This window comes from Callospermophilus lateralis, chromosome 11, assembly GCF_048772815.1.
Source record: "Callospermophilus lateralis isolate mCalLat2 chromosome 11, mCalLat2.hap1, whole genome shotgun sequence".
Lineage (NCBI taxonomy): Eukaryota > Metazoa > Chordata > Mammalia > Rodentia > Sciuridae > Callospermophilus > Callospermophilus lateralis.
Window position 1 is genome coordinate 1764736 of NC_135315.1, and position 15391 is coordinate 1780126.

The 15391-nt window shown below is 58.9% G+C and overlaps 1 protein-coding gene across 2 annotated transcripts in view; it reads right to left on the reverse strand.

The window, feature by feature from the left end:
• Positions 1 to 2461: 2461 nt before the first annotated feature.
• Positions 2462 to 15391, reverse strand: part of Rptor (regulatory associated protein of MTOR complex 1) — a 337753-nt gene continuing 324823 nt past the window's right edge. For both annotated transcript variants that reach the window (XM_076869269.2, XM_076869270.2), the window contains 7 exons: positions 14364 to 14468; positions 10717 to 10823; positions 8841 to 8968; positions 6565 to 6651; positions 5557 to 5673; positions 5031 to 5160; positions 2462 to 4535 (listed from right to left, as the gene is read on the reverse strand). In XM_076869269.2, the coding sequence (XP_076725384.2) occupies positions 4467 to 4535; positions 5031 to 5160; positions 5557 to 5673; positions 6565 to 6651; positions 8841 to 8968; positions 10717 to 10823; positions 14364 to 14468 (743 nt within the window). In that variant the 3' untranslated portion in view covers positions 2462 to 4466. The remainder of the gene's footprint in view (positions 4536 to 5030; positions 5161 to 5556; positions 5674 to 6564; positions 6652 to 8840; positions 8969 to 10716; positions 10824 to 14363; positions 14469 to 15391) is intronic.

Consider the following 15391-nt stretch of genomic DNA (forward strand, 5'->3'; position numbering starts at 1 on the left):
CGTGGTGAATGGCCTGTCACTTCCCTGGCCCCTGGAAGTCCCTGTGGGGCCTCAGTCTGTTTGGAGGATGCTGACCTATTCCAGGGAGAAGCAGGTTCTGGGGGGCATGGCAACCATCCTCCTAACTGCCCTGGGCCTGCCTGGCCAGGGTAAGGCAGGGTCTCATAGGTCAAGGACCCAAGTGGTGGTTGGAGGTGGCGTGGCTGACGGCTGACTGGGAGGGCTGAGGGGCACAAGGGCTGCCTCCCTGGCCTGGGGACATGAGGCCCAGCTCGCCAGGTGGGGCCAAGAAGGCTGGGCCCCAGGAACATCCAGGGCTGCCACCACTGTCCTCAGGGCCTCCCCTCCCCCCACGGTGCTGTTGAGAAGGCCCTGGGGACACTGGTGGCAGCTTGGGTGTGTTCCCCACCCACAGGGAGCACCTGGCCACAGAAGTGCAGGATGGACCTTCCCTGCAGGGCCCCACAGCTGCCCTCAGGAGGGGAGAGCTAGGAGAGAGCTTCCGGGAGCGGCCACAGGGACCTGGTGTCCTGGTGTCACAGGAGGGCACAATGGCTGATGAGAGCATGCAGTAGGCTGCCATTGGGGACTCCCTTTTGCTTCCTCCCTGTCCCTCTCTCCTTCTGGGTGTGGCCTTTGCTCTACATTCCCCTGATCTCTGAGCCAGTTGCAGAAACCAGCTCTTGACCACAAAACAGACCCCAAATAGGAGCGTCCTCCCTTGAAGAGAAGAGAGGCCCATGAGCAGGAACTCGCTCCCTGGGGGCAGCCTCTGGCCTGACGCCCCCACTGCCTCATAGACTCTGAGGGGAGCTGAGCCTGAGACCTCGAAACAGCTGCCTCCTGCCGAGCGCTGCCCCCCAGGCATGGACTTTCTGTGGGGCAAACTTTCGCAGGCCTCCTTCCAGGACCAGCAGCTGTGGGCCCCATGGCTAGTGGGGCAGTAGAGGCCAGGGAGGCTGACCCATGGAGGGAGGCACTGGAGGCTCTGGGCCTGGCTCACCTGTCAGCACCCCACAGGGCATGTTGCTCCTGTCCTGCTTCCTTGTCCTGTGGGGGTCACCTGAAGCTGGCCATTTGCCTCTTCTGCTGGGCACGTGAGCAAAGCCAGCCTGCAGCCGGCGCCCTTGCCATGGCCACAGGCCTGGAGTGGCTGTGGAGATCCGACTTGACGTCAGGCCTCCTTCCTGAGACTGCCTCGGGTCCGTCCCCCGCTGTTATGAACACCCGATTTATTCTCAGGTCGTGCGGACAGAAAAACTGATGCTAATAGGAAAAATATCACTCTTCTAACCAAAGCTGACCTGGCACAGCCCCACAGCGCTGGGCACCTCTCTTGTTTAGGATGAACCCTGACTTAGCAATCCCAGCGCAGGAGCCTTCCAGGTCTCCATGGCAACGGCTGCCTTCCCCTCTTTGGCAGGCGTGGGGGACTGGGAGCAGCAGCTGTCTGCGTCACGGGAACACACCTTCTCAAGGCTGCACCCATGGCCAGGCCCCAGGTTTGCTGCTCATGGCCGCAGACTGCCCCCAGGGGCCACTAGTTCCCAGGACAGTGGCCAGCACCACACCAGGGAGCTCCAGAAGGCAGGAGCCGCAGCCGTGCAGCTGTCGGGGCTGCAACCCTCCTAGCATCTCTGGCCAAGGACCCTGAGCCTTTGTGGGTTCTGTCTGGAAGGAGGGTCTCTGGCTGTGGACAGAGGGGGCGGCCCGCTGAATAATGCCTCCAAAGATGTCCACATCTCAACCGCAGGGCCGATGACTATGCTTGCCCCCTGTTGAAGCTGGTTAGAGGCTGAAAATTGGTTTATTTGAAAATGGGATGGGGCTGGTCACCCAGGGGCCCAGGGTAGTCAACAACATTGAAAAGGATGTGATGTCAAAACAAAGCCCTCCCCTTCCCTGGACCTCCAGACACAAGAGACACTGCTGGCTCTGGAGAGAGGAGGGGCAGACCAGGGCCCCCTGGAGGGGGAACAGAGGCAGAGCTTTCTCCCCAGCAGCAATGCTGCCCTGGGACACCTCATTCTCAGCCCCGTGAGACTCGAGTGGACTTCCCACGTGGCATAACGGCTGGCCTTGTTAGAGAAGCAAGTTACAACACAGCAGCAGGAGCCCCCTGGAGCTCGGCCCGTGCCACCAAGTCGTCTGCTCCCAAAGGTAGGGCTGCACTGGGTTGCTGAGGCTGGCTTTGAACTGTGACCTTCCTGCTTCCGCCTCCCAGCTGCGGGGGCCATAGGTGTGGACTTCCCTTGAACAAACTCCTCTCACAGGGACAGACGGGCACATGATGTAAAGTACTGTGCTTTCTTCTGGGGCTGAAGCCCAGCTGCCCAGGGCAGCTGCAGAGGAGTTAGGCGATACCCCCCCCCAAGGCTCCCCGCAGGCCTGCCTGGTCCCCCAGGGGCAGATGTTGCTTCCTGGGCGGAGGCTGCAGCCAGCGGCCATTTATGCACGTCTCTAGTTTTTATTAAGTTTATTATTTGTCATTGCTCTTAGCTTCACATTACGATTCCATGTTTTGTCAAAGTCTTTTTCAATTCTCATTTTGGTAAAATAAATAGAGATAAAGGACTCTAGGCGGTGCTCTCTCGAGCCTGTTAACTTCATGATTGAGTTTTCGCATCAGCCTGGGAAGGCCCCGCCCACGCGGTGCTAGTGGATGCACAGCATGAGCAGGGCTCCAGTGGACCAGGGAGGGGAGGGCCTGGCCCCTCCAGAGACATCTGCACTTTGCCAGTGGTGGTTTTGCCTCAAAAGTAACAGAAATACAAGTTAGGTTGCAATAGAGCTGAACCTCAGCTATGGGAGGTCAGCAACTCTGTGGGTGAAGCTCAGTTTCCGGAAGGTTCCAGGGTTTCACCCACAGGAGATCCCCACAGAGCTTAGGGGGTGCAGGGGAAAGGGTAGAACTTGTGGGGGAGTCAGGACTTTCTAGGGCCTTCCTGACTCCAGGCTGCTTGTGCTCCCAGCTAGGGAAGGGCCTTCACCCTGGAACCTCCTGGTGGACAGCTCATTTCCTGGGGGCAGCAGAAGGGTCTCCTCCTCCTCCATCCTGCCTTGTCCACCCGTCTGGCTCAGGGGTTGGCTCAGGGCTGCCCTCAGGACTCCATCCACCTGGAAGACAGTCTTGGCCAAAACAGAGCTATTGCCCCCCACATGAGGGGCCTGGCCTTCCTGTCCCGACTCACTCAGACCCCACTATTATTGGTCTCTGATCGGCAGAATCAATTAAGCCGTCTCATTCCTCATCTCTGAAAGATCCTGATTCCCAAGGAAAATGGAAACGCTTTCCAAACGCCATCATTGTGGTTGTGCCATGTGTGTGCAATCGGCAGCAATTCCGAGCTCCCTCCCATGGTCCAGCCGTCCACAAGGCCCCTCTGGAACTGCACATGCACGCGTGCGCGCGCGCGCGCACACACACACACACACACACACACACACACACAAACACACGCAAGCCGGGCAGGCCAGGCTAGGCCTCCAGAATGCTTCTGCATCACGGACTGCAAGATGCAAGCCTTGCTCACACCAGCGTAGGGCAAAGGGCTGAAGACCGGCTATTGCTACCCACAACCCCTGGGGCTCCATGCACCTTAGCACCTGCGTGAGGTGTGTGCACGGCAGGGAGGCCATGGCACCCACGCACACATGCACCTCAAGCAGGGACATGGAGGTCCTGGCCATGGTCACTAGAGCAGCACTTCAGGGATGAGCCTGCAGTTTGGGACGGTGGCTGATTTGTGAGGACCTCATTGTTTCTAGAGCAGCAGAGCCAGGGGGCCCTCTCCTGTGAACGTCTTTCTGCGAGAAGGACCCAAACCAGAGTCCAAGGGCCTGGCTGCACGGGGGGTGGGGTGAGGGTGGCGAGCCCCCCTCTTCGTACCACGACCCCCCTTGACAGGGAGGCCTGCAGCTGAGCAGCCCTGGAGGGCCAGCTCGGGGTTGCTTCCTCCTCACTGCTGGCTGCAGGGGTCTCCCTCCCTGTTTTCTGACACCTCCAGCATCCTCCAGCCTGTTCCCAGCGGCTCCAGGCTCAGGCCTTGAGAGGACAGTGGGCCAGGCCAGGCTGGTGGGGGCCATTCTGGGGCCCACGGGAGCCCCAGTGCTGCTTCTCTGTCAGGGCTCTGTCGTTTCTGTAGCTAATGCTCTGATCACAGGGAAAATAGAAAATAAAACAAGTCTGTTCCCTTAAAAAAACCTCAGAAGGAAAAGAGGCCAGGAAGGGGCCACGGTGCACAGCTGTGTGTCGGGAGTCTAGGAGTCTGGGCGCTGGTTCTCTGCGAGAAGTGATGTCAAAACAAAGCCCTCCCCATCTCTGGACCTTCTAGACATTACAGCGAAGAGAAAAAAGGAAGCGCGTGGCCCTTCCTCCGAGGGCAGCAGCTGGGTCAGGAGCCGGCGTCTGCGGCGAGCCTGGGGTTCACTGTGTGTGTGGTGGCCGCAGCAGGAGCCCGGTGCCACTATCTGACGCGCTTCTCCACCGAGTACACGGAGATGTAGTAGTCGTTGCTTCCCACGGCCAGGTGGGGCTGTGGGGCGAGAGAGCAGACGGGGCATGAGTAGGGGCCACAGGCTGCAGCCGGCAAGGTCATTCCCGCAGCCTACCTCTGCACTGAGAGGGCTCAGGAAGGCGGCCTGTGAACTGCCAGGTGTTGGCAGGATGGGGCGTTGCCCGTATGCTAAGCACAGGCAGAGCCGTAGGCAGGCTCCTGTAGAACCCCGCACTGCAAGGAGCAGGCTGGCAGGTCCTAACTTGAAAACACAACCACCTACGACCCAGGGGCAGAGTGAATGGACAGGCCTGTATCACACAGACCTGCTGCCTCACCAGGAGGAGCATGCCTGAACCCTTTCTGCTGGAGGTTCCCCTGATGGCATGTGTACAGGGACCAGAGGACACTGCTGCTGGCCCTCTGCTCCTCATGTGTTCTGGAGACTAGGAAGGGAAGGCCCAAGGCTTGTGGGTCACTCAGGTGGCCCTGTCCACTACCCCCACTGCCCCACCCTGGTGTGAGGGCACAGACCCAGTGTGGATGGAAGGCCAGGCAGCTGATGGCCCCGACTCGCTGGCCCATGAACCCGTCATAGTACTTGATGTTGTTGATGAGTTCGCCGTTTCCGTTGTAGATGGCGGTGAACTGGTTCATGGAGCCGCTGCAGCAGGAGGAGGAGAAAGGTTCAGCAGTTATGTCCCTCTCCTTTGGGCTGGGAGACAGAACGGCCCCCAGAAGAATGGCTTAGGGACAGGCTGGCTAGGGATGAGGCTGGTGTGGTGGTGGGGACAGGCCAGGAAGTTGGCCCAGGGTCCCCAGGCAGAGAATGGCAACTTGTCTGGATGCCCTCAAGTGAGGATGCAGGCCTCCATCCCTGGAGACCCCTCAAGAGTGTTCTGGGAGAGAGATGCGGCAGGGAAGAGGTCTGTTCTCAGTTCACGATGGTACTTTAATCTTCTACCCCATCTTTCTCCAAAAGGCACAGAGGATGTAATCGTGGCAGGGCTGGGGAAAAGTGGCATGGTGGAGAGGGGGCTGCGGGAGAGGCAGCACCTACCATGCGATGAGGTTTGCCTGGGGGTGGATGTCCAGGGACGTCAGCCCCTTCACAATCTGTAGCACATTCACAGACTCAGGCATCCGGGGATCGAAGAAGCGCACATCTCCATTGACACTGCAAGAGAGGGCCGCAGTGAGGCCTGCGGGCCAGGCCTGGGGATGCCCTGCTTGTGCCCTGGCTGGAGGATGATGGCCCTGGACATGTGCAGTCTGACACCCACTTGCACCCGCTACTGGAAGCCAAAGCTGCCTGGGTGTGCTGTGCTCTGGTGCTGGGCCCAGCGGCCAGGCCCTCACTAAGCTCTCCCAGAGCAGAGAAGGGTCGCATGTGATGCCTAGGGCCACTGCTGAGCCTGCTGCAAAGCAGGACACCCATGGGGGATGGGAATGGCTGTAAGTCAAGGTGCGAAGGAGTGAGCTACTGGTCACCAAGATCAGATTTTGGGCCACTGGGGCCCAGGGTGGTGGGAGATGGAGCTGGGTGGGGTCACACTGCCTGCAAGGAGGGCCCTGCCTTCCACCTCTGCAGGTGTCCCTCCCAAGAGCAGGGTTTTGTCTTTATATCACAAACAAGGAAGAGAGGGCATCTCTTTGAAAGAATGGAGGCTTTGTGATAGTAAATCACACTCTGGTGTCCCTTTAACGGGCAAATAAATATTCGCTGCTCTCAGCACAGTATTTACCGAACAGCAGAACTGAATTTATGCACAGACAATGATGCGTGGCGGCGGGCAGCGGCAGTCCTGCTGGCCACGTGCCTGCAACAGCATGTGGCCCTGCCGCCTGTGGGGAGGAAGGGGGCCACGCCCCCCCCAAGGCTCCTTTCTGCTTGGCAGGTGTCTGACCACCCTCTGGCTCTGCACCCTGACCTTCCTGGCCAGTCCCAGTGCCGGAGTCAATTACTGCCCTGAAATGCCAGCATCCCTGTTTAAACACCAAGGACGTCTTTAAACGGAGGAAAAATAATGTTTTAACAGCAGGACGTCTCGTGACTATCCCACGTTACCTCACGCTCACGATGTGGCCCTCGGGGTGCTTCTGCAGGTGGGCCTTCACCACCCAGGCTGTGTGCTCCCGGTAGGTCATGACGCGGCTGCGAGGAGGAAGGCGTGGTCAGGCAGTGCTGGGCAGGGCCAGGCTCAGCTCCTCTCCCAGGCCACTCAGGGCTCTGGGCGGACAGCCGTGCTGACCACATATGTGGAGGCCACATATGTGGCCGTGAGTCAAGAAAAAGGAAGCATTTGTGGAGAGTGTTGAGCTGCCTCTGCTGCGGGGCCCCAAGTAGCCCTGCCCATGCGGGGACACAGCCTTTTCCTGAGTCCTACTCTAGTGGGCACCTACTGTGCCCTCCTTGGGATGGCTTTTGGCCCTGGGCCACTCTCAGGCCCACACTGACACCACGCTGTGTCACACTCCCAGACCCCATCACTGGTCACTAATGTTGCCCATCTGTGTTAACAGGCACATCAGGAGTGTGAACCCCAGCCTTAAAAGCCCTAAAGCTGTCCAGGGGCCTTCTGAGGTTAATGACCAGGAGCCCAGGTGGGAGCTGCTGGCTGTATGGACCAGGGCTCCCAGGGGCCTGCAATGCCTGGCAGGAGCTCTCAGGACCCCTCACATACTGCCCACAGGGAGGGTACCAGCTGGTCTCCACCCCTAGGCCTCAGAAGCAGCAGGGTCAGGCCTGCTTGGGGTTCCCCACTCAGCCCAGCTTTCCAAGACCCCTGTGTCCCTGCCTGCTGGAGCTTGGGGACCAGCGGCTAGGGCCTGTAGGCTGCCCACTGCTGCCCTGCAGCTTGGGAAGTGGAAGCACGCCTCTCCTCTCCTGCTGCCTTCTGCCACAGTCTAGAGAGCTCTCTGAGCCATCCTTACACCTGGGAGCCACTGCCCCATCTTGGGGGGGAGACTGACCCCATGCAAGATGTAAATAGCAACATTCTTAAATGCCTGGGGAGGGCCAAGGGGCCTGGCAGGAGGGGCTGCAGGGTAAGGCCAAGAAGGGACACTGCTATGAGGTGGGTGCAGGGAAGGGAGAGAGGAGGGAGGGTGCTGGGGGACGGGGTAGGGCTGAACTGGTAGGGTCAACACCTGGAGGGCCAGAGCCTGTGTCCCCACTCCCAGCTCAGGGGTTGAGGGTGCTGGGCTTGGGGCAAGGAGGGACCACCATGAACCCAGCTTAGGTGCATTCTGAGGGTGAGGTCGGCACGGAAGCTGCCTGACACAGCCAATGCCCGGGGAACTGGGGGAGGTGAAGACAGGCGCTGACTTCTCTCCCAGTCACCAGGCCTGATGGGAGCAAGGCTGCCTTTTGCTGGGTGAGTACTGAGGGGACCTGCCTGGGGCTGGGGGCTTCCTGGGAGCCTCTGGCCTTCTGTGGAGCCAATTCCAAAGTTCAATGCCGGCCTGCCCAGGTGGGTGTTTTTTGAGGGGACAAAGATGGCTTAACTAAAGGTCTGGAGACAATGGACGTCCCATGAGATCCACTCTGAAGTGCAAGATTCAGCTGGCTCCAGTGGACTCCTGCTGTTGACCTGCACCCCTGGGAGCAGTCTACCAGCTGCCCACAGTGGTGCCTCTGGGGACAGGTTGCCCGTTCTGGCAGGGACTTCCCACCAGGGAACATGAGAGCCTGTGGTGCCCTGGCTTCCCCCTGTCCTCAGGAGCTGGTGTCTCCTGGGTGCCTGAGTCAACACCCATCTCAATCCTGTCCCATGTCCTGGCCATGAGGATATTTCATCTCTGGTGGCCACTGCTGTGACTCCTGGACTGTCCCTGTTGGCACCAAGCCTACTTCCCAGAAACCAGTGGGTATACCAGAGACACCAGGAACAGGACCACGAGGACGCCCGACCCAGCCGTGGGTGCTCTGCATCTCCTGTTGAGGGCCTTAAGCCTCAGCCCCCTGTCACTTGCTGAGTGGCAGCACCCAGAACAGCAGTGACACCTGGTCAGCCCATGCTGGGCCCACACGTGCTCCCTGACTCCCTGACGCTCCTGCTCACAACCCATGTGAGATGGAGGCTGAGATGGTGGGGCCTTGCCAGGACCCCCCCCACTGCCGTTCTCTGCAGGCACAACCTCCAGCATGCCCAAGGCCCTCTACCCACTTCCATGGCCACGGGGACTGGCCTGCGTGGAACATGCCTGGCTGGAAACCTGCTGTGGGCTCCTGGGGAAAGCATTATGTCCCACTGAGCAGCTGGGACTCCTCAGTGGGCAGTGAGGTGACTGCTGTTGTGTGGAGGGGCAGGGGCCGCAGGCAAGGGGGTGGGGGTGAGCTACCATTCGCTGAGCGCCATCCTCCTGTCGTAGACACGGATGGAACCGTCACCAAGGCCAGCCACAATGAGCGAGCGGTGGGAGTCGCAGGACAGACTTGTCACGCAGCTGTCGGCGCCCGTGGGGATGTCCTGGCCCAGACAGAGAGAGCTGAGATGGGGCACCGCTACCCCAAGCCCACATGGGCCTCACCTCCCTCCCTGTGGGCTGCGGCCTTTGCCTCCACCTGCAAGAGGCCAACGCAGGCTGAGGAGCTCAGATGGGAGGGAAGGGCAGGGGCACTTGGGACTCGGTGCAGCCAGATCTGCCTGAACACCTGCCCTGCACCTGTGCACCGGCCAGGGCAGGCCGAGCTCCGGCAGCATCCTAGAGGCACCCAGGGCCACCTGGCTATTGGCCAATTAAACTTCCCAACACCATCTCCCTCTTTCCTGAAGAGAGACAAAGTACACTTTGGCAAGGAGAACTCCTATTAGCTGCCCCTGAGGACTCCTATCAGTCGAGGGAAGGGCGGAAGCGTGGACCCTGCTTCCCCTGGTGGCTGCACACAGCAGGAGGACTGGTGAACGCAGGCAGCAGATGGGCCTGTGGGGGCGGGGACGGACACGTGCTTTCCAACCCCAGTGGGGACGCTGCGGGAAATCTGCACATGTGGACACTGTGTGAGGTGCAGGCCTTTGCAAGAGCCCCCCCCCACTTCTCCCTGCACCTCGAGGAAACAAAATACCCGGGAAGACACCAGGACCACAGCTCTGGGCGAAGGCAGCTGAGAGTGGGGGAGGAGGTGGGTGGCCAGGGACACACTGGCTCTGGTGGCCCTTACACTCCACAGGGAGACGGATATGAGCATTAGGGTCTCCATGCTTTGCCCTTGAGGAGTGGGCACCTGTCAAGCTCCCCAGCAGGAGCACAATGAAAGTTGTTTGGAGCCATCATGGGATCTGGGCCCAGGACAGCAGGAGGCCAAGCTTGTGAGAGGAAGTGACCTCAGGCTGCAGCTCTCCCGGGCGTCACCACAGTGCCTAACAGTGGTGAGGTCCAGCCTCATGTCTAGCTCCTGTCACTCCTCCTTCCTGGCTCAGTTCTGTAGCAATGTGGAGCAAGCAGCCTTCCTGCCACCAAGGGGCCAATGCCTCTCCATCGGTAGGGAGGACAGGAGAGGGTGGGGAGGTCTCTGCCCTGTGCCTCTCCAGGGACTCTAGAGAAGGGTGTCCTGGACTAGAGCCCTCAGGTGCATCCCTGAGGTAGCTGTGATCTTGCCTCTGCTCCTAAAGCGGTGGGCACAGCTGGATTTTAGCAGGTGGCCTGTATGGCCCTTTCACAGGTGTCTTAGGCAAAACCAATGCAGATCCCTTTCTTTATTAAAACTAAAAAGAAAAGATGCTTTAGGGAGTGGGGTTGTGGCTTGGTGGCAGAGCGCATGCTCAGCACTTGAGAAGCCCCGGGTTCATTCTCAAAAAAAAAAAAAGCTTTGAAAAGCACACGAATAGTTAATCTTCTAATTTAAAATATTTCACCCTGCTGATTTCTGATACTCCATAATCTGCTACTCCCTAACTGCCAGATAAGACAATATTTAAAAATAATCAGGATTAGCTTAGACTTAATTATGCTGCAGCGTAGGGTCAGGTGCCATGATTAATGTGCAGCCAAGGTGGTGATCAGCTCCGAGGCTGGGAGTCTGTTCTCGCCCAGCAGCAGGCGCCATCTTGCCCATCTGCTTCCCAGGAGGGCTGAGACAGGCACAGACTGAGCTTGCTCTGGAGATCTGGGTCTGGGTTATTTGAGCAAGGGGTCTGTTCTGTGCAGGGGGAGCATGGAGAGCCTGGGGGAAGGGGCTGCACAGGGACCAGGTGCTTGTGGGGCCCACCATGGTTACCTGCACCTTCGTTTCACGGTCGGTGTCCCAGATCCGGACAATCCGCACATCCCCTGAGCTCATGAGGAGGCCAGTTTCTTGCTCCCAGTCCACCACCATCCCAGCTCCTGGGGAGGCAAGTGGGACACGGGGTCAGTCCCTGGGGCTACTCCAGGCAGCCACTCAGTCAGCGGCTCCAAGGAGCACTGCCACCCCTCCCTCCATTGGGCAGGTCCCCACCTCCTCCTGAACCCAGGCTGGGGCTCCCAGGGCAACGAGCTCAGGCTGCTGCGGTGGTAGCAGCCTGCCCTGGAACCCTGCCACACTGAGGCATCTGGGAAAGGGAAGAGTACTGGGGCCCAGCCACTTGGGAGGCTGAGGTGGGAGCACCAAATTCAAGACTGGCCTGGGCAATGCAGAGAGGCCCCAGTTAAAAAGAGAAAGGAAAGAAATGAGGGTGTCCTTTTCTGTCTGGAACTGGACAGGGAGTTATACACTCACATCATAGTTTCTACTTAATACAAAAATATTTTGTGTGAGTGCTGCCGGGCATGGAATCCAGGGCCTTCCACGTGCCAGGTGAATAGCCCCACTGCTGACCTACGTCCCCAGCCCCACACGATTTTAACTGTGTAATTATAAAGGTTTTAAGCATACACGAAGGACCACGGTGGAAATAAACCCTTATAACCCACCACCCAGATCTAACAGTCCCCAGCAGTTTGTTTTTTGGGGGGTGGGGGCTGGGGGGGCCCAGGGCCTCGTGTGTGTGGCACCCAACTGCCGAGCTGCACGCCTGCCCCAGGAGTCACACTGCGGCCACGTGTGCGCGTGCCCCTGGGCTGCAAAGCCTGCCTCCTCCACGTGGAGCAGCACAGCACTGCGTGGGAGTCTGACCTCCCGCACTTGCTCTTCCCTCTGATGTCCTGAGGGTCTTCCGACCCGGTCCAGAGAGACAGCTGCCATTCAGACATCTGTGTGGCACTCCACCGACAGTCATATTAGCTATTCCCTCGTGGAAACCACATCTCAAGCCACATCTAAGTGTGTCCTCTCGCGCAGTAAGCAGCCCCACATAGTTTCTCCAGCTGTGGTCGCCTCATAACAAAAGGGAGGGAAACTGAAGAGGAAGTGTCCATGCAGTCTGGCTGGTGTGGTCGGCTGCCTGGGCACCAGGCAGGCTAAGGTCCAGGATGAGGGTCTGTGGGGACTGGCACCTGGTGAATGCTGAGAGAAGCAAGGAACCCAGAGCACATGAGTCACCCTCTCTGGACCAGAGACCTCTCCCAGGATGCAGCTCAGTCTGTGTCCCGGCTGTCCTGTGGTGCCACCACCTCATCCTCCTGTGCCCTGGGCCTTCCAGCTGCTCCTACCACCTGCTTCCAACCAAGGCGCCATAGTCTCGTGCAGCCTGGGCCCCACCCTCTGGCCACTGTCCTCTTTTCTTCAAATAGCCTCCGTAGGAGGTAGGAGAGCCACAACATTGCTGGGACCCGGATGTCCCTGGAGGGAGGGCATACCTGTCCCCACGTGGAAGTCATGTGACAAGGTACCAACCACATAGCATGGGGTGGGGGCAGGTGGGCTTGATGGCACCTTGTGCAAGGCCAAAGCCCCACATCTAGGTACACCTGGACAGCCAGTTTGCAGCTTGAGAGACCCAGCTGAGTAGAGATGTGGAAGTCCTCTAGGACAGTGCTGATGTCTGTCCATCTGTCCTACAGAGGGAAGCAAGCCCTAGGTCCTGGGCAGCCAAGCCTGCAGGGTGGAAGTCTTGGTGGAGCAGAGGAAGGGATTCTGGAGGGGAGGCTGCTGTGCCCAGGTGTGTGTAGCTTGCTGAGCAGGAGCCATGGGGGCACCATGCACCAGTTCAAAGTGTGCTTGTGCTGGGTACTGGACTGGGAGACACTGCACTCCCCAGAAGGCAGAGGTCCAATCCCTGCTTGATGAATCCTGGACACAGGCCTTGGATGTGTGTCCTGATACATAGCCTGACCAAAGAGCTAATTCTTTCCTTAAAACAGGGAGACAAAGCAGGACAGAGCAGAGAGCGTGGAAGTCAGACCAGCCACCCGCATCCCAGGCCTGGTAGTGGAGAGCCAAGCCTCGCCCTGTGCTGCCCTGGAGCACAGCTGTAGATTTGGTGCCTGCCAGCCAGTGGCTAGGTGCCCGGCTTTGTGGCCAGCCCAGAACTGACCTCTGTGACTTGGGGAGCTCTGGTTCTGGCTTGTGCCTCTGCATGGCCACCTGCCCCAGCCTTGGGGCTGCTGCTCTGTATACCTCCTTGGTTGCTCCAGTTAATGAATAGTAACCACTGACCAAAGGCTTAGGTCAACGTTCACAAGCCGACCATCGCACTGCTCTCGGGGCCAAGGTGGTGGGACAGTCTCGCCCTGGTAGCCTCACGATCCACCCTGGAAACGGGGCCCTCCCTGACTGACAGGGTGTGGAGGATGGTCTGGTTCTGCCTGTGTCTTCACAGAGACCACTGCTGTCCTGTGGCACAGCTTCTCACATGTGTGGGAGGGTCTAACCAACCACTGGGACAATGTATCGAGGACACCCCTGGCCCCACACAGAGGAGGGCCTCTGGTCTTTCTTTAGGGTTTCAGAGACGGCAGTTGTGTTGCTCCTTCCCTGACACCTGCCCCAGCCCTATGGTTTAGTTTAGTTTTCTCTGGGGAGATCAGACACCGAGTCTTCGTATAGAACTTTTACAGAGGTCAAGGTTGAGTTTTCTCAACCATCTTCCCTTTATCTTGAACTTTTAATATAAGAATTCTTACAAAACACTAAGATGTGAGTCCAGAAGGTTCCCTGGCACATCCCTCCAACACCCTGTAGGCCCTGTGGCCCGAGGACAGGCAGCTGTGACTCCACATTAAAGATGGGCTAGGACAGAGAGCTCTGGAAAGCAGGTCTCCCTGTGAACCTAGATTCTGCAGCCGATGACCCAGAAACACACTGGCTGCGGGAGGTGTGAGGTTCTACTTGTTATAATTTGTCTCAATGGCAAGGTCCAGAGAGAAGGGGCTCGTTTTGATGTTCTCTGCAGGAGGGAAGGGCAGGGACAGAACTGAGAGAACCAGGAGAGGCCCCCACAGACAGGGGCTGGGAAGAGGACTCGGATGGGGATGCGGAAATCACAGGCAGGAGGAGGAGCAGCCAGTGGTGGGCCACAGTAACCTCACCTGGTGTCACCAGGGACAGAGGGCTGTGCTCACGGGTAGCCATTCCAAGATGCACAGAGGGCTCTGGAAACTCAGGCCGGGACAGTCTGACCTGGTGGTCCTCCCAAACTGCTTGATGGTGCAAAGCCATGCCCAGAGCTGCTCTGGTGGCTGCCGATCTCACCAGCCTGGGCAGCCCACCACACTGGTCCTCGGGAACATGTGACATTGCTGCTCAGGGCCAGTTAACCACAATGTATTTCCAAGCCACATTGAGCTTCAAACCAGGACAGGTGTGACCAGAGCTCAGGGCCATACCCAAGACTCAAAGGCACTCAGAACCCTGGGCCTGTAAGCCTCGTGGCTATCAGGGGAGGCCACCTGCTAATAAACTGGGGACTCTGATGTGAATGGGTGGCTGGTAGGGAGCTGGTCCAGAGGCCTTGGAACAGTGACCCCTGCAGCTCTGGACTTCCTCCCCGAAGAGCCCAGACCCACCTCGTGTGGTGGGCAGCATGTCTGAGAGCCCCTGCCATGCAGTCACCATCTCTGGGTTCTTCTCCAAGTCAGCAAAGTTCTTCCACACCCTGATGGCGCCGTCATCTGAGAAGGAGAGAGGGGGACATGATCCTCTGCCCTGTGCTGGCCTCGCCTGCATCCCACATGGGGGTCAGATCCCTGTCCTGGACATCATGCTCCACCATGCCCAACAGTGGGTCCTGCACAGGGCAGCCAGGCGCTCTGGACACCTGTTCCCATGCTCTTGCAGTGTGGGACTCTGTGCTCACTTCCTGAAGGGCAACCGGGGAAGCTGGCAGCAGGGCAATGGGACCTGTGGTCTCTGGGCATCTGGAAGCCACAGAGCTTCTCTGGAGCCGGCTTGGGATCCCTGCAGGGGATCTCTGTGGCCTCCATCTTGTCCCCGGGGTGGGAAGGAGGGATTGGTGGAAGCTGGGAGATGGGTCGGGCCTCACCTTCTCTGTTCTTCCCCTTGAGTACTTCAGTTGCTCATCTTGTGCAAACCCATTCTCTCCAAAACCTTTAGGCCTGAACCTTGTCCCCACCTGCCTTGGTCCTCTGCACACAAACCAGCCTGAAGTTGGAAGGGAGGGTGGCCCACGGGGCTCTCACACAGACACAGGAGGCCCTCTGCCTTGCAGGTGCCCTCAGCATCCTCCAGCAGACAGGCAGGGGGTCGGCTGTGTGTGGTGAGCCTCCCTCCCCAGGAACCACTCTTTGGCCTCAGTACTGAAGGTTGGCCTCCTCCACCTGTGTGCCTGGCTCTCAAGGTCACCGTGCAGTGAGTGCCCTGCTCTGTGGCCCTCCACAGGGGCCCACTCTTAAGGAGCCCATCCAGCCTTCTTGCCTTTGGTGATAAGAGATGCTCATGTCTGAATTGTGCTGCCCCTCGACTGGGCCTTGCTGGGCCCTGCCCACTGTGCCGACGCCTACAGGGAAGGACTGGCTTTGGACATGGGCTTCCTTCTACCAGGCTGAGATGGCTCTTCTTGGAGGAGCAGCTGCTA